The sequence below is a fragment of the Cydia fagiglandana genome, chromosome 21 (genome assembly GCF_963556715.1).
Source record: "Cydia fagiglandana chromosome 21, ilCydFagi1.1, whole genome shotgun sequence".
Taxonomy (NCBI): Eukaryota; Metazoa; Arthropoda; class Insecta; order Lepidoptera; family Tortricidae; genus Cydia; species Cydia fagiglandana.
The window spans coordinates 9,572,556-9,594,909 of record NC_085952.1 but is presented as its reverse complement, the minus strand read 5'-3'; the positions used below and the strand labels follow the sequence as shown (position 1 = coordinate 9,594,909).

Sequence of the window (22,354 nt, the reverse complement as noted above, 5' to 3'; positions counted from 1 at the left end):
TTGTATTAATAGTATATTTCCATGAGTTTCAACATCTTTAAGCGTAATGTTCGCCAGTTCCTCGCGCCTGCAAGCTCCACAAACCCCAAATATGAGTGCAACCTATGAACAAAATCACACTTTACTTATAAAATTAAATGAATTACTTAACTTATGATGAACTAAAATCATAAATTTGAGTGAATTCGTACCTTTGTAGCCAGATATACATTATTTGGAGCATCATTAATAAACTTTTCCACGTTTTCTGCCGTTAATACTTTTGATTTTTTACTTTGATAACCTGTAGATTGTCTCTTTAAAAATGCAGTCAATTTATTGTAACTTTTGATATCAATATCATTCTTTGTCTTTATCATAGTTTTTAGCATCGAGTACTTAGACCACAAGGTAGAGGGCTGATATTTTTTCGACAGTTCTAGAAAATAGGCTATAATAACGTTTTCTGAGAACGACTTTGCCTTATGTTCCGATTTCCAGTTCACAAACTGTTCATAAACAGCAATATACTTAGATTTAGATTTTTCTGGTAAAGCACTCTCATTAGCAATGGCCGCCTTCTCACCGATATCTGGCGGTGTGAAATCAAATTCAGAGTCTGATTCACTCATTTTTATAAGATACTTTTGGAATCTTAAGATTAGAAAACAAACTAAATCAAGTCGTTGTAAGTTCGAACTTCCGCCTGTGAAAATTTTTGACATTATGAAGAGGTGTTTTTTTTAGCTTTTATTCGACTAGAATGGATTTTGTTTTTATTCTTGAACCCAAGGGCCCAACCTTTTCTGTTCTCTTTCACGACGCAGCAACTAGTATCATTTCTCTCACCTCGCTCTTTTAAAATGCCGTTTGTCAAAAAAGGACAACCATACTGTTGACAAGGCGGACTTCAAATCAAGTGTTGCCTTTCTTGATGCGCCCACCCTGTGTATGTGTGCGTAAAAGCGTATATGTGTGCTCTTTTAGGGATGTGAAAAGTCGATTTTAATCATGTTATATATCGATAAACGCTACACAGCGGAACGAAATAGCGATTAATTGAAGCTTCAATATCTTCGTTAAACATAAACATTATTGAAATGCTAATGGTTAATTAATATATTATAATATAATAATATAATTCAATTATTGCGGAACACCTATTTTAGGAGGTATTTATGTATTTTAATTAAATATCTGAACTTTCCCTTGGTTCCCTGCTGGGGCGTGACTATAAAATTGTGATCTGATAACCACAATAAAGAATAAAAGCGTTTTTGGTCATTTTAGGTATCGTTAAGCCTTTGAAGTAAAATTAAAATTGCAAGAAATGTCGATAGTTTATCGATATGACTTTATCGACATGGCTACAGCAACGTGGGCCTCATTGTTAATCGTACACTAAACAAAAGTGGCAACAGTGACAGCTCGCTGAGACACCGTCTATATATATATATTATGTCTATGCTTGAACCACTTCAATGAAAGTTTTTTTTTCAAATGCATGTTCTATAAGTCACAAGGCCCCTACGTTTATTGTTCTATTTGACGGCGCAGCAACTAGTATCATTTCTCTCTCCTCGCTCTTTTAAAATGCCATTTGTCAAAAAAGGACAACCATACTGCTGACAAGGTGAACTTCAAATCAAGTGTTGCCTTTTTTGATGCATCCAGGCTGTGTATGTGTGCGTAAAAGCGTGTATGTGTGCTCTTTTAGGGATGTGAAAAGTCGATTTTAATCATCTTATATATCGATAAACGCTACACAGCGGAACGAAATAGCTATTAATTGAAGCTTCAATATCTTCGTTAAACATATACATAATTGAAATGCTAATGAATAATAAATATGTTAGAATATAATAAAATATTTCAATTATTGCGGAACACATCTAAGTAGGTATTTATGTATTTTAATTAAATATCTGAACTTTCTCTTGGTTCCCTGCTGGGGCGTGACGATAAAATTATGATCTGATAACCACAATAAAGAATAAAAGCGTTTTTGTTCATTTTAGATATCGTCAAACCTTTGAAGTAAAATTAAAATTGTAAGAAATGTCGATAGTTTATCGATATGACTGTATCGACATGGCTACAGCAAGGTGGTGTTAAATTGTTAATCGTACACTAAACAAAAGTGGCAACAGTGACAGCTCGCTGAGACCCCGTCTATATATATTATAAGTCTATGATAAGTCATAAACAGTTGTAAATATAAAACATTGTACTATTATTACCTAAGTATCGTTGTTTACGATTATTTAAAACAATATCGAATGTTGCCTTTGGAAACTTAAAACATACTTGCAGTAAGAAAAAAACGCCTCTTCTTTGACAATGCTTTGACAGGCGTTTGGCGTTTCGGCATCTATTCCGTTCCATTCAGACAACTTATTAAGAACGGTTTTTCAATATTCAATATTAAAAAATAAACGTATTATAATGATGAAGAGGTAAGTAATAAAATATGAAATATGTATATTTTTGGTATTCTTACATTAACAGTAGGTTTTTATGTTGATTACGACGTTTAAAGGAAACTAATATTAACATTCATCAATAAGTAGTCGTGAATTGGAACAAGTATAAATTTAAAAAAATTGGAAAAGTAAAAAGCACTAGTTCGAGATAACCAACTTTCCGCACGCTAAACAGCTACGTAAAGTAGCACTTTTTGAGCAACTGTATTAAAAATTACATTTTTGGTACAAGCTTTTATCGGTGACTGTACTTTTCTTACGACAGACAACTAATACTCATCGAGACAATTCTAAATACCCCTAACACAATTAGGTTGCGCTGTTCATCACAGAGTTCCTATGGCCACCTCCTGTCTCCATCATCAGATCAGCTCGATGGTACCATAATATTGCATTGTCATCCGATTTATACATGCATGCAAAATTTCAACTCAATCGGAAACCGGGAAGTGGAACAAATTTAACTTGCAAGATTTGATTACAGACAGACAGTGGTCAGGTGAAACCACGGAAGAAAGAATGAGCGCGCCGCGCTCTGACGGGAAACGGCATGTGCCTGGATTAATATGAGAACCTATGTCGCCAAAACGCTGTCACAAAAATTGGCCATATTTTCTTATTTCGAAAGGAATTATGAGCCCTTGCCCATCACAGTAATTTGAACTTTACAGTCAAGAAAATTATGTCAAAATTGCACTACGATTTTTATTTTTTGTAAAAATACACAAATCATTGACAAGTTGTCATTTATGCTCTATCCCTTTTACACTTGCATGGCTTTTCCAAGAGTGAATGCGATAGGATAAAATATTCGACTATGAGGTTGACACATGTGATAGGGATGTGCATGATTCGGTGTGATATCGATAAACGCTTAATAATGATCAATGTACACGTAAACTATTCAGTTTTTTTATACATATGTATTACTTTAATTTCGACGATTGGGTACTTACCTACTTACTTTTTAATAAAAAAAATCTCGTATTGAAAGTAATCACGCCACCAACTACGCATTTAACTGTAATCGAGTAAGTATATAATAAAAACTGTTACTCTTTAGCACACCCCAGAACAATATTGCTTTGTAATGTCGCGAAATAATAACCTGCTAGCCAATTAGTGCTAACCCGTTGTGTACTTATAGTTTTTTTTTTAATTAAATTAAATTTCTTATCCTCCCACCGCGATGCGTGTGTGCGTGCGTAAAAAATACGCGAGATGCGTATTTTTTACCTGCAATTAATATTCTCTCTAGATGCGTGCGTAAAAAATACGCAAGTAAATGTAACTGTAGTTAATAAGTGTTCACAATACTTATTAACTAGCACGTTATTATTTTAAGACAAAACAAAGCAATAATGTTGTGTCAAACATCAATATGAATCTCCGATATAAGCTCGTATGCAAAATTATTAAATAACGCTAATTATAAACAATGGAAATATTAACAATACTTTTTGCACTTAGACGGTTATCAACTTATCACAATAATGCGGATAGAAATGCCGCTCTGATGTACGAGTGAGATAGCACGATGCACGTTTTTACCGGAGCATGGTGCGTATACTCGCATCCAATGTGAAGAACGCTTCAAGATTTGTGCAAGCTTGTGGAGCGGGCTATAGCCTGGCCAGCAAATACCCGGTAGTAAAATTATGTGACAGCTTAAAACTGAAACCTTACCTACTCGTATTTAATAGAGAAAATTGACAAATATGTATGGATACTATACTATAAGAAAAACTTAAAATAAAATAATCCATTGAATAGGAATAAATAAGTAAGAACATATTTTGTACATAATATAAAATGTGCATAAGCGACGACTTTTTCCATATGATCATCCAGAGGCAAAACAAAAATAAATTATTAAGAACATGTATGACATTTTGTTCTTTTGTGATATTTTTATGTTTAAATTCGACATTTTAATGACAGTTACAAATTATTTATGTTGACATCGACTTTAATGTTAACTTGGTTTATATTCAATTGTTTGACATGTTTTTCTTTGTACATGACGATCCTTATTGGGAGACACAATTTTATTAATCTTAATATTTTTTATTTTAAACATATAATGTAATTTTTGACGATCATGATGAGAAGATAAACATAATTTTGACGAATGTAGCAAATTTATAGTGTAATTTTCATCTTGAAATAAAGAAATCTAATCTAATCTAATCTATGAACATAAACAAACCGAACTGTGTATATTTATACGAACATCGACATCGATAACTTTTTTTGATATGGTCCTCGCACTATGGGCGAATAGCGCACCCGTACATGACTTTTACGCTAAGTAGATATCAACCTTATCTCATTTACATAAATTTGATTTTTGTACTAAACAATCCAGAAATCCTTGCGGAAACCGAAAATGTAAAAAATATTGAAATATTACATGAAATAATACTTACCGATGATATGAAATGCCTCCATATCTAATATTTTTTGTCCGGCTAGTGTTTTTACACTCCAAAATGGAGCAGCACGGCATATTCGTAATTATTTCTAATTTTTACTGGAATCGTTTTCACATCTGACATGTCAAAAGCGCCATACTGAACTGTCACTCGACTGACAATAGTCTGTGCTGAAAGTGTATGCAGCTAACCATAATCTTGCCACACGCTATAGACATACGTTTCACTTCTATTACTTCTTTGTTTTGTGGGTGAAACTAAATAAAAGCTTGTAAAAAGTAACAGAATCTAATATCCTACCTTCTTTGGTTGTGGAGTTTGATTTTGTTGTGGAGCTTTGTTTCTGACCGGAGACCCGGGCTCTCCTTCATAGTCTGACGGTTCGTTGTCTGAAGATGCTGTATAAAAACAATTATTTTAAAACAAACAAAACTTAATGAAACGTCAAACTTAAGCAACTACACAGAATAAGTAATAGTACTACCATACAGAAAGGAAACTTCCTACACAACAGAAGTTCAGTGACAAATAATACTATCCCTTTCTTATGTATGATACTAACCCTCTCGTCTATTTAGGGTTGCCAAAATTATCTGTGGTCGTACACGCAAAGGGACGTCACGTTGTGCCAACCTTGCCAACGCTGAGCCGAAAGGAGCCGAAAATGACCAAACGCTCTAGTTTCCTTCCCTTGGCCACATGCAATACAGGCTTACTATGCTGTCGAGGCACACAGACTAAGGGTAACATTCCATTTCTAACCGCAGCTGCATTACTGTCAATTTTACTATGAAAATTGACAATGACAGCGACGCGTTCAGTACCGGTAGTGCAGCTGCGGTTAGAAATGGAATGTTACCATTAGCCTACATGATAGCCTAGTCCTAGTTCCTTACCTTTCTTGAGCTGCGGCGCCATAAAAGCCATCTCCCTGATGAGGTCTACATGCATGGGCGTGTTCCTGTTGATGTGGCTCCGGTATCCGTGGCACAGCAGCTTCCATTGCTTCTCGCAGAACCCCGCTGGAAATAGTAACATTAACCCTTTAGTCCATCTTACTTAAAACAAAAACGCATCTCTACTACAGATCTGTATAAGAATTACGGTTCGAAATCGAATGACTAGAAAGAAATGTCAAATGGTAACACTTAAAGATAAGATAAGATAAAAAAGAAATAAGTTTTTGGGTAAAATTTCATTTTTGGTACAAGCTTTGACTGTACTTTTCTTACGACAGACAACTAATACGCATCAAGACAATTCTAAAAACCCCTAACACAATTGGGTTGCATTGTTTCATCACAGAGTTCCTATGGCCACCTCCTGTCTCCATCATCAGATCAGCTCGATGGTACCATAATATTGCATTGTCAACCGATTTATACATGCATGCCAAATTTCAGCTCAATCGGAAACCAGATCAAATTTAACTTGCAAGATTTGATTACACACAGACAGACAGACAAACAACGGTCAGGTGAAACTAAATAAAAGCTTGTAAATTTTTTTTTTATTGCACAGAAAGAATACAGAGGTAACAACAACAAGTTTCTGGTAAGTTGTGCTTAACTAACTTGAACACTTAAGATCGGAGAGAGTGGAAAAGGTTGGAGGAGGCCTTTGCCGAAGGGCAAGCAGACAAAGAATACAAAAGATGGGAGATAATAGAGAGATAAAGTGAAACTATATTATATTCTCTGTTCTGTAAATAAAGGCTATTTTTTTTTATTATTTTTTTTTTATTAACTAAATTGACATTCAGAGATTCCAGGAGTCCCCGCACTAAAACTTATTATCACTTACTACACATTATTATTATAGTAAATAAACTGTGGCATAATTATTAAACTTACTTTTTTTAATGTGAAGCGCCTTACGGATCTTCTGCCATGCGTCGTCCAACAGATCTGTATTCTTCTTCTGTTTCCGGTCTTGCCAGATAATGTCATGTTTCTTCACTTCGGCAATCAATGACAATTTGAATTTTACAGGGACGTTAGTTCTCTGCAAAATTTGTAGATGGACATTAATAGTCACCAAATGGAGAGGGCCACTTGGCAAAAGAGGCCGGGGCAGACCACAAATGCGTTGGGAGGAAGACTTAAAAAGAACAGCCGGCACAGACTGGATGGCGACAGCACAAGACAGGGACAAATGGGCAGCAATGGAGGAGGCCTTTACCCACTAGTGATTCATTAGTAAAACACATATTATAAGTCATAGTTTTATTTTCAATTTTTTATGTAAACACTTTACAATGAATAAAGGGCTTTTTTATTTTATTTTATTTTTTATTTAGTTCTCTGCAAACATGATAAATTTTATCAATATTGGTTGTGACTAAAGAAGCGCTGGTGGCCTAGCGGTGAGAGCGTGCGACTTGCAATCTGGAGGTCGCGGGTTCAAACCCCGGCTCGTACCAATGAGTTTTTCGAAACTTATGTACGAAATATCATTTGATATTTACCAGTCGCTTTTCGGTGAAGGAAAACATCGTGAGGAAACCGGACTAATCCCAATAAGGCCTAGTTAGAGTTAGTTAGGCCTCTGGGTTGGAAGGTCAGACGGCAGTCGCTTTCGTAAAAACTAGTGCCTACGTCAAATCATGGGATTAGTTGTCAAGCGGACCCCAGGCTCTCATGAGCCGTGGCGAAATGCCGGGATAACGCGAGGAAGAAGAAGAATATTGGTTGTGACTAAAGTGGATGACCACACAAAACCACTTTTACATAATTTCCCCATTTTCTCTCTGGATAGTAACATTAGAGACAAAAATAATAGATAGTATAGAGGGCTCCTGTCATTGTCAATTTTGTAGTCACTGTACATTTACTGCCATCTATCGACACACGATTAAAACTTAAAATAAAATTGAAAATGTATAAAATAATCAAAATATGTTTACAGATAAATGATTCTTAATTTTTATTGTTCCATACTGACCCATGTTCTTTCACTGATATGTGTTAAAATCGTTAAATACCAAACAGTGTCGTTAACGCCATCTAGCCGAGAATAGGCCAAAGGTAATGGCGCCATATATTCGAGAATGACTTTTCCTTGGCTGTCCGAGGCACGTTTTTTCTTAGACTTTATTTATCTTATACGGAGTTATATATATCTCTGATTAGAGACAATATTTTCAGTTTTTTTTATTTAGCATAAAAATGACCCATTCACAATGACTATCAATATGAAAGTCGCTAGAAACCTCATACACAAGGTACACAAAATAAGTCATAAATTAAAACATTCCACTGTACCTACCTACTATGAGAATGAGAAGCTTTTAAAGTCCCACCAAGGACAGCAAACTTTCCACTTTAAAATTATTTCTAAGCTTAATAGTAATAAAAGATGTTTTCGAGTTTTTGAAGTAGCAAGCAAATTGATGTTTTTACTAAAACTTACACTTACACTTCTGGGCGTATTTCTCTCATCTCTATTTTCGTTTTCAGCATTTGGAGGTGGAGTTACGTCCATTGCTGAGACGTTGGCATTGGCTGCAATGGTCGGAGTAAAAATGTCTGAAACAAACATATCCAGAATAATTGCATCTACCTATTGTGTTGTGTACAATAAAGTGTTTACTATTACTACTGAGGTAGTAAAGGTAGGTAAAGGTAGTTTTTCTCGCAAAAATGCTTAAGAATATTTGTATTTTGATACATATAGACATGTAACAAAAACAAAGATGTAGGTACCACAAATAAGCAAACTTTGTCTTTGTCGCTTCTGCATAGACACTGAAGACAGTTTTATCTAAATAAAATAATAAATATTACAGGGACATTCTTACACAAATTGACTGAGTCCCACGTTAAGCTCAATAATTATTATATATACTTAATACAAATACTTAAATACATAGAAAACATCCATGACTCAGGAACTATCTGTGCTCATCACACAAATAAATGCCCTTACCGGCCTTACCGGGATTGGAACCCAGGATCATCGGCTTCATAGGTCACTATCACTACCCACTAGGCCAGACTGGTCGTTAATCATTAACTTACGTTATCTACATCTATAAGATTGTTGCACGATAGCGAAAAAGATTTTAGGGTAGAGTCAGGGCTATAACCGCGAAAATCGAAGTTCACAAATTGCGGGCATTTTTCTCTGTCACTCTAATTACGGCTTCATTGGAGTAAACGAGAAAGATCCTCGCAATTTGCGAAATTCGGTTTTTGCGGTAGCCCCTCTGTGCGGAAAGAGAAGAGTCGTGTAATGTACGGGGCCCATCATTTTAGATTCCACGACTCTCTTTCCGAACAGACTCAAACCTACATATTTTTTGTTTATTTCATTTTAATGACAACCTCATGGGCCCTTACCAAAACACAGTAATTACTTAATGCATGATGTACCTACGGTAATTCATTTAATCGGAGTCTTCGATCTTCAGTCAACAGTTGTGTTTACAAATGGTTTACAAGCAAACGGGCAACACAACAAGCAAAATTAAATGAGATTGACATTTGACTTTGACAGTAACGTGACATTGACGTATAGAGGGTACGTTCAACAACCTCATGCTCATCTGCCGGTCTCTTGCCAGCTTGCCACCGGCAACGCACCGTCTGTTTTGAGGGACGACGGCAGGAGATCGGACAGTATGACCCGTGGAAGATGGGAAGAGTGCTAGTCTGGGACGCTACATGCGTCGATACACTGGCACCATGGCTGGGGCTTAACATGAAGTTTGTCAAATATTGTCGCACCAATAAAAGTATAATAAAAGTCTGGAGGGGATTTGATAGCCCACGCATAATTTCATAGCAGTTTGACGTTTAAAATGACGCTTGCACTGCGTGAGCTATCAAAATCGCTGCAGACTTTTTTACGGTCTGACTATATCGAGTTCTCGGCCCCCAATACCACTGTCGAGACACTGGGGTCTTGAGGTCCAAGCGCACACTTTCTATTCGAGGAACTATGCAAAAAGCTCATCGATACTACCGGTGACCAGAGAGCTGGCAGCTTTCTCTCACAGCGTATAAGTATTGCCATTCAGCACGATCGCGGTGCGGTGCGGTAGAGTGTTACGGCTATAACGAACCCACTAAAAACATAAATGTAAAAAAGGAGAGCCAAGTTCAATACAAAAATTATGCTTGGCTGTGGGGCTCGCCGCAAAAAGAATGGAGATCTAAATGAGTGCCACTGCCAAGTTCTATGCAAAATCCAAATATGTATTTATAGGAACAAAATAACATTATAAACAAGTATTAAACTCTATTTCTTTGCTTTATTGCTAAGCCAAATCTAACCTACTTTAAGATCTCACATTTTTTTAAATAACAGCAATTGTTATAGGTATCCAATAAAGCAAAGAAATAGAGTTTAATACTTGTTTATAATGTTATTTTGTTCCTATAAATACATATTTGGATTTTGCATAGAACTTGGCAGTGGCACTCATTTAGATCTCCATTCTTTTTGCGGCGAGCCCCACAGCCAAGCATAATTTTTGTATTGAACTTGGCTCTCCTTTTTTACATTTATGTTTTTGGTGGGATATCAATACTTTTTGTAAAGAAAACTAGGCAGGTATTGAGATTTAATGTTTTTTCTTGTGTTTCCGCTGTATGGTTTTTACTTCTGTTCTTTGTATAATTATGTGGTACCGCGCGCCGCCGCCGACACACCGTTGGCCGGTTGTTTAGAGCGTATTAAAAGTTTTTTGTATGGGGCACCACTTATTTTTCGACTAAACTTTATTTTAATATAGCAAATATAATAATACATATATTGGGGTAGTTTCAAATATCTGCTTGTAACGGTTCCAACGCTACAATAAAAAAATATTTTTTTGTATGGGGACCCCCCCTATTTTTTAACTTTTTTTTTATTTTTAGATTTTTTCCTACGCTTACACACAATAACCGAGCTGGATTCCAAATTTCATCCTTCTAGGTCATCTGGAAGTAGGTTAGGTTTAGGTACTTATATCAGTCCCAATAAAAAATGGATTTTTGTATGGGGACCCGCCCTATTTTTAAACTTTATTATATTTTTAGATTTTTTCCTGCGGTTACACACAATAACCGAGCTGGATTCCAAATTTCATCCTTCTAGGTCATCTGGAAGTAGGTTAGGTTTAGGTACTTATATCAGTCCCAATAAAAAATGGATTTTTGTATGGGGACCCGCCCTATTTTTTAACTTTATTTTATTTTTAGATTTTTTCCTATGGTTACACACAATAACCAAGCTGCATTCCAAATTTCATCCTTCTAGGTCATCTGGAAGTAGGTTAGGTTTAGGTACTATAAGTCATAAGTCAGTCTTAAAATTTACGACTTTTTGACCTTCATACCTTTATAACCGTTTGAGCTAGCTTCATGAAATTTGGGCTTCTAGATATCCTTATGGATATAATTAAACACACGTAGTTTTATGTGTTTACGTCAAAGATGTTTTGAGTTATAGAAGGGTCAAAAGTGGCACCAAGTGGTTCGTGTAATATTACACTCGGCGCTGGCTAGCCAGTTCCTTTGCTTGAACTTGGCTTGACACGCTGCCGCGTGTCTAGATACTTAACGGACCATCTTCCACACGATCGAACAGGCCTCGTTCCAGACCAAGGTCGAGAACCAGTACACCCGTCTGTTACAGCTTTTATCCGGTAATGAAGTTGGCAACTGTCAAAGGATTGCATAGATGGCACCAGCATAGGAATGGGGTTAAAGGGCAGCATCCAGGCAAAAAGAATAGACAGTATAGAGGGGTCCTGTCATTGTCAATCCCACCAAAAACATAAATGTAAAAAAAGAGAGCCAAGTTCAATACAAAAATTATGCTTGGCTGTGGGGCTCGCCGCAAAAAGAATGGAGATCTAAATGAGTGCCACTGCCAAGTTCTATGCAAAATCCAAATATGTATTTATAGGAACAAAATAACATTATAAACAAGTATTAAACTCTATTTCTTTGCTTTATTGGATACCTATAACAATTGCTGTTATTTAAAAAAATGTAAGATCTTAAAGTAGGTTAGATTTGACTTGGCCAGTTTTCATTATATCAATCATTTTATATACAGGGCGTCCCACGGCGATGCCACATGGAGGGAAAGTACCTTAAATATCATAGATAGCATATTTTGCTGAAAGAAGACTTCATTTTATTTTTAAAACTTAGTAAAGTTGCATTCATACTTTTTTAATTTTTTTTGGAAAAAAATGTATGGAAAAAAATTATCGCGTCATTGGAGGAAAAGTACTTTAATTATTGTAAATGAACATCTTACTGAAAGAAGACATTATTTCGATTTAAAAAAACAAGTTGAATTGCATTTTAAATAATTTCATGGTTAAACCGGGAATCGAACCCGCTACACGAGAAAAAAAAATACCTTGTAGCTTTGTCATACCGATCGAAAGTCATTGAATGACGCGATAATGTTTTTCCATACATTTTTTTTCAAAAAAAATTAAAAAAGTATGAATGCAACTTTACTAAGTTTTAAAAATAAAATGAAGCCTTCTTTCAGCAAAATATGCTATCTATGATATTTAAGGTACTTTCCCTCCATGTGGCATCGCCGTGGGACGCCCTGTATATTGTAATTCTGATAAAACCTGGCCAAGCCAAATCTCTTGAGATTTAATGTTTTTTCTTGTGTTTCCGCTGTATGGTTTTTACTTCTGTTCTTTGTATAATTATGTGGTGCCGCGCGCCGCCGACGACACACCGTTGGCCGGTTGTTTAGAGCGTATTACAAGTTTTTTGTATGGGGACACCACTTATTTTTTGACTAACTAAACTTTATTTTAATATAGCAAATATAACAATACATATATTGGGGTAGTTTCAAATATCTGCTTGTAACGGTTCCAACGCTACAATAAAAAAATATTTTTTTGTATGGGGACCCCCCCTATTTTTTAACTTTTTTTTATTTTTAGATTTTTTCCTACGTTTACACACAATAACCGAGCTGGATTCCAAATTTCATCCTTCTAGGTCATCTGGAAGTAGGTTAGGTTTAGGTACTTATATGTCAGTCCCAATAAAAAATGTTTTTTTTGTATGGGGACCCCCCCTATTTTTAAACTTTATTTTATTTTTAGATTTTTTCCTATGGTTACACACAATAACCGAGCTGGATTCCAAATTTCATCCTTCTAGGTCATCTGGAAGTAGGTTAGGTTTAGGTACTTATATGTCAGTCCCAATAAAAAGTGTTTTTTTTGTATGGGGACCCCCCCTATTTTTTAACTTTATTTTATTTTTAGATTTTTTCCTACGGTTACACACAATAACCAAGCTGGATTCCAAATTTCATCCTTCTAGGTCATCTGGAAGTAGGTTAGGTTTAGGTACTATAAGTCATAAGTCAGTCTTAAAATTTACGACTTTTTGACCTTCATACCTTTATAACCGTTTGAGCTAGCTTCATGAAATTTGGGCTTCTAGATATCCTTATGGATATAATTAAACACACGTCGCCGTGTGCCTGCTATACGGCCACAATTCAAAATTTTTGATTTTCTGGATTATTGCAGATTCGTATTCAAAATTGTTCAATTTACGACCTTATTTCGAGAGCCATAGCAAAAAAGGTCTTTAAGAGCCTTTTTCTCACAAGTGGCCTTATGGATTTGACCATAAATTGTCAGACAATTCCCTGCAATACAGCCACTTTTCATGGCCAATTTAACGCAGCAGCTTTTTCAAATCATGATCTGATTTACGCATCCTTTAAAATTCGCCCCCCTAAACGCCGACATAAAATAATTATGCGCCGCAACCTTCACAATATAGATAAACAGGCACTTTTTGCTGACTTGAGTAGGATATGTTGGAAGGACTTGGAGGAATCCAGTGACGTAGATTATAAGTTAAATACTTTCAATGGTTTGTTGCTTGCGGCTTTTGACAAACACGCTCCGTTAAGACCGATGCGTGTGAAACACCTTCCTGCGCCATGGCTCACCCCAGACATCAAGGAACTGATGGCAAAAAGGAATCGCGCTCGGTTAAAGCTCAAACATGAACCCACAGAACGAAACCGGCAGACTTATGTTACGTTGCGAAACCGTTGCAATAAGGCTTGCAGAGATGCTAGGCGTAGGTACATTTATAAATCAATTGATGAATGCCCCCCCGCTAGGTTATGGAACTTCCTCAAGTCGCTTGGGGTTGGCAAATTTCGGAATGATTCAGATGTTGTCCCAGACCTTAATAATATTAACCTGCACTTTAGCACATCGCCCGTTAGCCTTAATCCTGTTACAAAGGAAAGTTCTTTAGCTCTTCTAGCTAACTCTTCACCTCCCAATTGTAGTACCACCTTTGAACTAGGTAATATTTCACCCGAAGAAACGTATGCTATTCTCAAGACTCTTAAAACGAAAGCCGTCGGTGAAGATAATCTTAGTTTAGACATGCTTATGCTCGTAGCAGACTATATCTCCCCCATCATATCTCACATTATAAATTTTTCCTTTTCTTCTGGGGTATTTCCTTCTATTTGGAAATACGCTAGCGTGATTCCTCTCCCTAAAGTTTCCAACCCTTCTTCTATCTCTGAATATCGACCTATTTCTATTCTCCCTATTCTCTCCAAGGTTATCGAACATTTTGTCAATCGACGCCTTACCTCACATCTAAACAGACATAACCTTTTTAATCATCTACAATCCGGTTTTCGCCCCGGGCATAGCACAGTCACTGCTTTGGTCAAGGTCACCGACGACATTCGTTACAATATTGAGAGTCAAAAGGTCACTATCTTGGTTCTTTTGGACTTCAGTAGTGCCTTTAATACTGTGGACTTCGATATACTTCTTGCATTTCTGAATAGACTTAATGTTTCTTCTAAAGCTCTGTCCTGGTTCCGTAGTTATCTCTTTGAGAGACGGCAACGAGTTCGGGTTGATGACAAGGTCTCCGAATGGACTGAACTTTCGGCTGGTGTCCCTCAAGGAGGTGTACTATCTCCTTTACTCTTTTCAATTTTTATTGATAGCATAACCAAAAATTTACATTCGTCATACCACCTTTATGCAGACGATTTACAGCTTTATTCAGCGTCCAACCTTGATGACATTAGTTCTCTAGTCAGCCAAATGAACTCCGACTTGGAGTCTATCCGTGTATGGGCATCATCCTTCGGGCTGAAAGTTAACACCACAAAGTCGCAGGCAATAATCATTGGTAGTCCTTACTCTATCTCCAGGCTGTCTTACCGGGTCTTGCCAGATATTTTGTTCGACGGAACTCCTATTCCTTTCTCTTCCACTGTCAAAAATCTCGGTATTACTATGGACCAGACGCTCTCATGGGATCCTCATGTCTCTGAAATCAGCCGAAAGATTTTTGCTTCTCTCCATTCCCTGAGGCGCCTGCAGAATTTCCTCCCGCTTCCGACTAAAATTATGTTGGCTCAGTCTCTTCTTCTTCCACTTCTCGATTATGCCGATATTGCGTTTCTCGATCTGAGACAGGAACTGCTTGACAAGCTTGAACGCCTGCAGAATATGTGCATAAGATTTGTATTCGGTCTAAGGAAATACGATCATGTTTCTCTATTTCGCACTCAACTTAATTGGCTTCCCATCCGCCGTCGCAGGGATCTGCACATTCTTTCTCTTCTTTTTAATGTTCTTTTTATTCCTTCTTCTCCTCTCTATCTTTTACAAAAATTCAAGTTTTTGGCAGATGGTAGTGGCCATCGCCTTCGATCGAGTACCAATCTTGCACTGGCAACACCTCATCACAAATCTCGTGCGTATGGTAAATCTTTTGCGGTACGAGCTGTTCAACTTTGGAATGAGTTGCCTCCCTCCTTAAGGCAATCGCGGTCCGTTGCGTCGCTTAAGGGGCAGTTAAAAAAGCTGTGGCTATCGGACCGGAATTAACTTGTTCGTGACTATAGATATTATATATTTATTATATTTAACGTAGGTATTCTATATATTTGTTATATTGTTAATTCCAAATTTTATCTTATATTATTTATTTTCGCCCTCTTTTATAATTTGATTGACTTTCCTCTAGTCTATTGTACTCAGTGCTATATTTGTCTACCGTTCTTCTTCAATTCTCATCTACTCAAAGGTTAACTGGAAGAAATCCCTTAAAGGGATAAGTTCGCCTTTGTACTGCCTATCCTGTGCCATAAATTTGTGTTTTGTGTTTTGTACAATAAAGAGTTTATACATACATACATACTTTTGAGTTGTGGCTATATAGCACACGTTTTCAATTAAGCTTTTGAGTTGCGTCCTAGAAAATAATAATTAGCGTAATAAAATTTACTACATTTTTGATATATTTACAGAGATATTCAAAGGATCGCCGTGCATGGTCGTATGCCACGATTATAAACTTTAAGGTAAAGTGGCATACGACCACAGCTATCCTCTGAATCTCTGTAAAAATATAAATAATGAAGTAAATTATATTACGTTGTATTTTTTTATTAAAAAAATTATAACATTTATAATATTTCCTGTTTGATAACTTCAGATAAGAATTCTATCTTGTTTCATACTTTTAGAGCGCGATTTGCAGTAGTCGGGTTTTAGTTTTTGAACGAATTTATTATTTAATTAATTTTGGGGTCATGACTTCGTTACTAACTATTCGAAGCCACTTTATATTACTTTTACGAGGGCATCTCCAGTACAGAAATGCACGCAGAGCGCCACATATATCGGGCTGCGCCATCCTTTGGCATGGAGGCGCTTTCGGCGCCCAGCTAGCTTTGGAACGTGTAGAGTGCGCCTCCTACGTCGGGCTACGCCCGACTATTAATATGAGGGCGCCGAAGGCGCCCGTCTTTGGAACGCGTAGAGCGTGTCTTGTACGTCGGGCTACGCCTGACTCTTTTAGTATGAGGGCGCCAAAGGCGCCCGGCTTTGGAACGCGTAGAGCGGGCTTCGTACGTCGGGCTACGCCCGACTCTTTTGGTATGAGGGCGCCTTCGGCGCCTGGCTTTGGATCGCGTACAGCGAGCTTCGTACGAGGACGGGCTACGCCCGACGCGTTGAGTATGAGGGCGCCGAAGGCGCCCGGCTTTGGAACACGTACAGCGTGCCCGTACGTCTCTTGTACGGCTGTTTCATGCATTTGCCCGGATTTGGTAAGCGTCCAGCGTGTCACGTATGTCGACAGTTTTAGTATGAGAAAGTCGAAGTCGCCTGGCTTTGGACCGCTTGCAGCGCGCCACGTACGTCGGGCTACGCCCGATTCTTCTAGTATGAGGGCGCCGAAGGCGCCCGGCTTTGGAACGCGTACAGCGAGCTTCGTACGTCTCTTGTACGGCTGTTTCATACATTTTGGCTGATCTGGACTTTTATACCTATTCACGTTATAAAATATTGCAGGTCATTAAAAAAACACTATGTTTATAGCGGCCAAACAAATTTATTTTGCAAATACCTTCTTGTATCGCCGTAGTCGGGTATAGCAATGCACGCACGAGAACTTTCCAAAGTTGCGAAACTTTCCACATGAGAAATTCTCGGTAACTTCTGAGAATGTTCTCGAGAACGAGAATTTATTTATTTATCGTAGTTTATACCTTGAATATTCACGATAGTTTAGGTGTAGTCCTTACCCCCAGAAAATTCCGACTTTTGGTCGTCCGCTTCCGGTCAGAAAAATGTATGACGGCCCGGCCAAACGGTCAGACTTAGGTGGGGGGTGCTCGACCAAATGTCATAGAGGGACCCTGGTAGTTTTTGACGCCGCCATTTTTTTTCAATATGGCCGACTTTTTTTAAAAACTTTTTTAATTTTGTGCTAGCGCGCTGAAATTTTGGTCACGGAATCTCGGGGTCCCCTAGATACTTCTGAAAAATTTTTTTATGGAAAAATGCTACAATTGCGGGAAAACTGGCCACTTTTATTTTGTATGGCAACTTTTAAACGGTGCGTGATAGGTGGGGGGTGCTCGACCAAATGTCATAGAGGGTCCCGAGACAAAACAATCTGCATTAAAAAAAAAACAAAATGGCCGACTTTTTTTTAATTTTTTTCAAGTTGGTCCGAACGCGCTGAGATTTGGCATGGCGGGAGATAGAGGCGTCTAGATTCTAATGACACAAAAAAAAATTTGGAAAATATTGTCTAAAGCCGAAATGTTCTCTGATATACAGTGAGAATTTAAGCAACTTATTGGTAAATTTATCACATCAACAAAATAGCTAACTGTAATAGACAATAATATATGCATAATAACATTTAGTTTTGAGTTATGCCTATTTAAACTTTATTTCAAGTATATTCTCTTGTTTAAACAATAATTTCCATGTTGCAGGAATGTTCTGAGAACATTCTCGAGAACGTTTCCGCTTTTTGGGAATGTTCTGCAATTTGTACATTGCTAGTCGGGTAATACGCGGATAGAATCCAGAGCGCTTGTAGATTCGTAGTTCGAATTACCTACCCGATAAATTAATGTTTCATCGGGTGCATGCAAGCAAAGCCGGGTGCAAAAGCTAACAATATTTATATATTTGAAATGTGCTAATTGAGCTCTTTCAAATGATATACATCACGTAATCATTACTTATTTTTATTTTTTTCGTTCGTGACTTTATGACCTCTAGAGGGGCGCCTTGTTCATTTTTTTGTGACTTCATATAGTCTATAACCAACGGACGATTAAGATAATTCGAATGACATATCGTTTGTCAAATTATAATGTGTACTTTAGAAGTTATGAGGGAACAAATGAACATACATACATACATACCCAAATACATACCGGTCAAAATCATAACCCTCCTTTTGCGTTGCCGTAGTCGGGTAAAAATAAAGGGATTTTAACTATTTTGGTGTTTTTATTTATATTTACATGGTAACCTTTATCCAATAATTTTGTGTTTAAATTTGGCCGCATCTCAAAATCTTAAAAAAAACGTATCTGCAATACGGCCACAACACTAAATACCTGTCTTTCGGGCCCTGTATCTTAAAAAATATACATTTCTTTTAAAAAGTGGCGTAGTCATAAGGAGGGTTATATCATTCCGAGTAAAAAAAGCTAAATTTTAAATTCATAGACCTAAAACTAAAGGAGTAAAATCCTATTAAACACCCTGATCTATACTCTCACAACTTTGAGACGCGATTTCTCGAAAAAAAGGTTTTTTGAGATGTGGCAGTGTAGCAGGCACACGGCGACGTAGTTTTATGTGTTTACGTCAAAGATGTTTTGAGTTATAGAAGGGTCAAAAGTGGCACCAAGTGGTTCGTGTAATATTACACTCGGCGCTGGCTAGCCAGTTCCTTTGCTTGAACTTGGCTTGACACGCTGCCGCGTGTCAAGATTTTGTAGTCACGGTACATTTACTGCCATCTATCGACACACGATTAAAACTTAAAATAAAATTGAAAATGTATAAAATTATCAAAATATGTTTACGGATAAATGATTCTTAATTTTTATTGTTCCAAACTGACCCATGTTCTTTCACTGATATGTGTTAAAATTGTTAAATACCAAACGGTGTCGTTACCGCCATCTAGCCGAGAATAGGCCAAAGGTAATGGCGCCATCTATTCGAGAATTAATTTTTCTTGGCCGTCCGAGGGACGTTTTTTTCTTAGACTTTATTTATCTTATACGGAGTTATATATATCTCTGATCCAGGCAATAAAATTCCAAAAAAAAACAAGAATATGACACAATTCTAGAAATTGACAGCTAAGCTAAAGCCTATGTTGGCGCCATCTATAAATAAATACATCGAGCGGCAATTAAAAAAAAATATATTTTAATTTTTTCAATTTTTTTCAATTTTTATGCAATAAACATTAAATAAAACGTACCAGTTCTACTGCCAGACATCTTCAAAATTATATCTGCAACGAAATAAAAAATAGGTAGGTAGGTATGTCACAATCATTTTATTACCTAGAGTCTGTCAAGCCATTTCCGTCGGAGGAAAAGAGCGGCAATTTAAAAAAATAGGCGCGAAGGGTTATCGTCCCATAGAAAATATGAATGAATTTCGCGCCCTTTCCTACTGACAAACTTGTTTAACCGGCTATGATTATACACACAAATAAAGAGTTTTGCATACTATACTTGGTCAAGCAGATCTTGTCAGTAGAAACAGGCGGCAAATTTGAAAATAATAGGCGCGAAGATCCCATAGAAAATTTGTATTTCGCGCCTTTTTTACTGTCAAGATTTGCTTGACCAGCTATATTTATTAAATCCTTGATAGACTAACGTTTCGTATTAATTTATACATGAGTACTTATGCATGAGTATTTTTAAAACTAAAGTAATTTTAGGCACTCATTACCTACATAAATAGTATCGAATCGATGAATCATTTACAATGCTTTTGTCGAGTCAAGGGCATAGTGGCGTAGATATGTATTCTTTATCTTTATTGCATACTTACAAACAAAACGCTATTGCAATAATTTTAATATACTTAAACAAAAGCTTTACTTACATGAGGTAAAAGTAAAAAACTGCTATGAATGTGAAATACTTTTATTTTCTCTTTTAAACCGATTAATACAATTCACTGGTCGCTAACAATAACCAAACAACTATACGATTAAACGCGGACTACACAAAATTCCCCTGCGTCTCACATCCACGAATTAACCAACACAGATAAAACTATAGACGTCTCGGTCTTACTCATGGACTGTATACGGCAGGGCATATCCTCCGAATCTGTCATCTCTGTCTAACCTATCGTATTTAGAATTTCCAATAGATTCCCGTATTCACGTTGATATTTAGTATTCTTTGTTAGATTTCTGAGATGTTTAATGTAATGTACTAATAAAGTAGATAAATATAGGTACCTTTATTTGTACTCTTATTTGTTACATTTGATTTTAGATCGCCAAGTCGCTACTTCGGCGCGATTCGGGAAATGAATTAGAGATTAACTAGATACGATATAGTAAAGACATGTGACGTCCCACTGATAAAGGTACCTTATGGCTTATGTCGGTTGCCGCTTACGCTATTATTACGCTAATATTATTGCGGCGCTATGCGACGTAAGCGCCGGTCGCCATTTGGTACCTTTTTCCGTGGAACGTCACATATCTTCACTATTTCATATTTAGTGAATCTCTAATTCATTTCTCGAATCGCGGCACCATCCGCCATAAGGTACCTTTTACAGTGGAACGTCACATGTCTTTACTATATGTATTTCATATCTAGTGAGTGTCTAATTCATTTCCCGAATCGAGCCGGTACTTTTCAACAATAAGTTCTGTTTTTGTTATTATACAGGGTGTCCCAGAATTCGACGTCCAGCCGTAAACGGATGATAGACCAATAGTCCGATAGCAATAACTTTTGAAGTTATAAGATTATTAATGTTGCCTATTTTTTACATATAGTTTTCAGACCACACACTAAACCTAATAATAATAATTTGTGTCATCCTAGGTATTTGCTTAGGTAGAAATTTAGGTATTTCTTTTTTTAAACAGCATTCGGTAAAAAGAATATTCGAGATGAAATTCTTTGTTTCCCTGTAAAAGCAAAGTGGCTTCCGACGTACACACGCATTTTGTGTCATTTTCATCCACGGGTATAATGACACTTAATAAATACCTAATAGTGACCCTAAAATGCCTAAAATAAAATTATAGTCGGTAAGTGAAGTGTTGTACTTCACAGGATATTATAATATGTTATTCAAACAAATGTGTGTCAAATTCATCCACCGCTTTTATTTTTAATCTTTTTTTTTCTTATAAACATCATGTATCTGCCACAAAAAAAAATCATGTTATTAAGTTTACGTCTACATTATTATAATGCCACATCGAGACAACATTCATAATTTGGGTCATTTTCAACAACGGTTTTTAACTATTTGGCAAAATAAAACTTTGCATGAACGGCGTACGCGGGGAAGGCTACCTACGGGTAGGGTGCTTGTTAGATGAACATTATGGCTCCTCTACACGATGGGCCAACGCCGGCTACTTACTCCCTCTAACACATAAATGCGTCCCTTGGAGTGGCCGGCGTTGGCCCATCGTGTAGAGGAGCCATTACAGTGTATTTATTTCATTCGGAGGCATAATTATTATATTAAGTCTTTTCATAGTGTGGGAGTAGGTATGTTGTCTTCTTCTCCGTCGAATTACTCTTGACAGAGCAGTCGTGGTCACGTTGAACGACGAACGATTCTACGCCAGTTCTCCCTGGCAGATGCTTCTCTGGCACATATGTTAAGTGGGATGTTGGTAAGGGCTTTTATCTGATCCGTCCAACGCATTGGGGAACGTCCTCTTGACCTACAGCCATTGACCCGTCCCTGGACAACAAGTCTCTCCATGGCCTGCTCTCCACGTCGCGTCGCATGTCCGAAGTATCTGAGGATACGCGCTCTGACCGTAGCTGAGAGCCTCTCTTTCACCTTAAGTTCTTCAAGTATGGAGACGTTTGTACGGTGTTGTGTCCAAGATACTCGCAGCATTCGTCTCCAACACCACA

General features: G+C 37.1%; 1 protein-coding gene across 3 annotated transcripts in view; it reads right to left on the bottom strand.

The window, feature by feature from the left end:
* LOC134675219 (uncharacterized) overlaps window positions 1-20,543 on the bottom strand; it is a 36,075-nt gene extending 15,532 nt beyond the window's left edge. The window contains exons 1-6 of one of the 3 annotated variants that reach the window (XM_063533431.1): window positions 20,331-20,543; window positions 19,693-19,725; window positions 8,309-8,424; window positions 6,751-6,901; window positions 5,794-5,919; window positions 5,198-5,295 (exon numbers count right to left, since the gene is read on the bottom strand). In XM_063533431.1, coding sequence (XP_063389501.1) covers window positions 5,198-5,295; window positions 5,794-5,919; window positions 6,751-6,901; window positions 8,309-8,424; window positions 19,693-19,711 — 510 coding nt within the window. In that variant the 5' untranslated portion in view covers window positions 19,712-19,725; window positions 20,331-20,543. Of the gene's footprint in view, window positions 1-5,197; window positions 5,296-5,793; window positions 5,920-6,750; window positions 6,902-8,308; window positions 8,425-9,274; window positions 9,334-19,692; window positions 19,726-20,330 lie in introns of those variants that run through there. The other 2 variants (XM_063533432.1, XM_063533433.1) reach the window with 2 other exon arrangements.
* Between the last annotated feature and the right edge of the window lie 1,811 nt (window positions 20,544-22,354).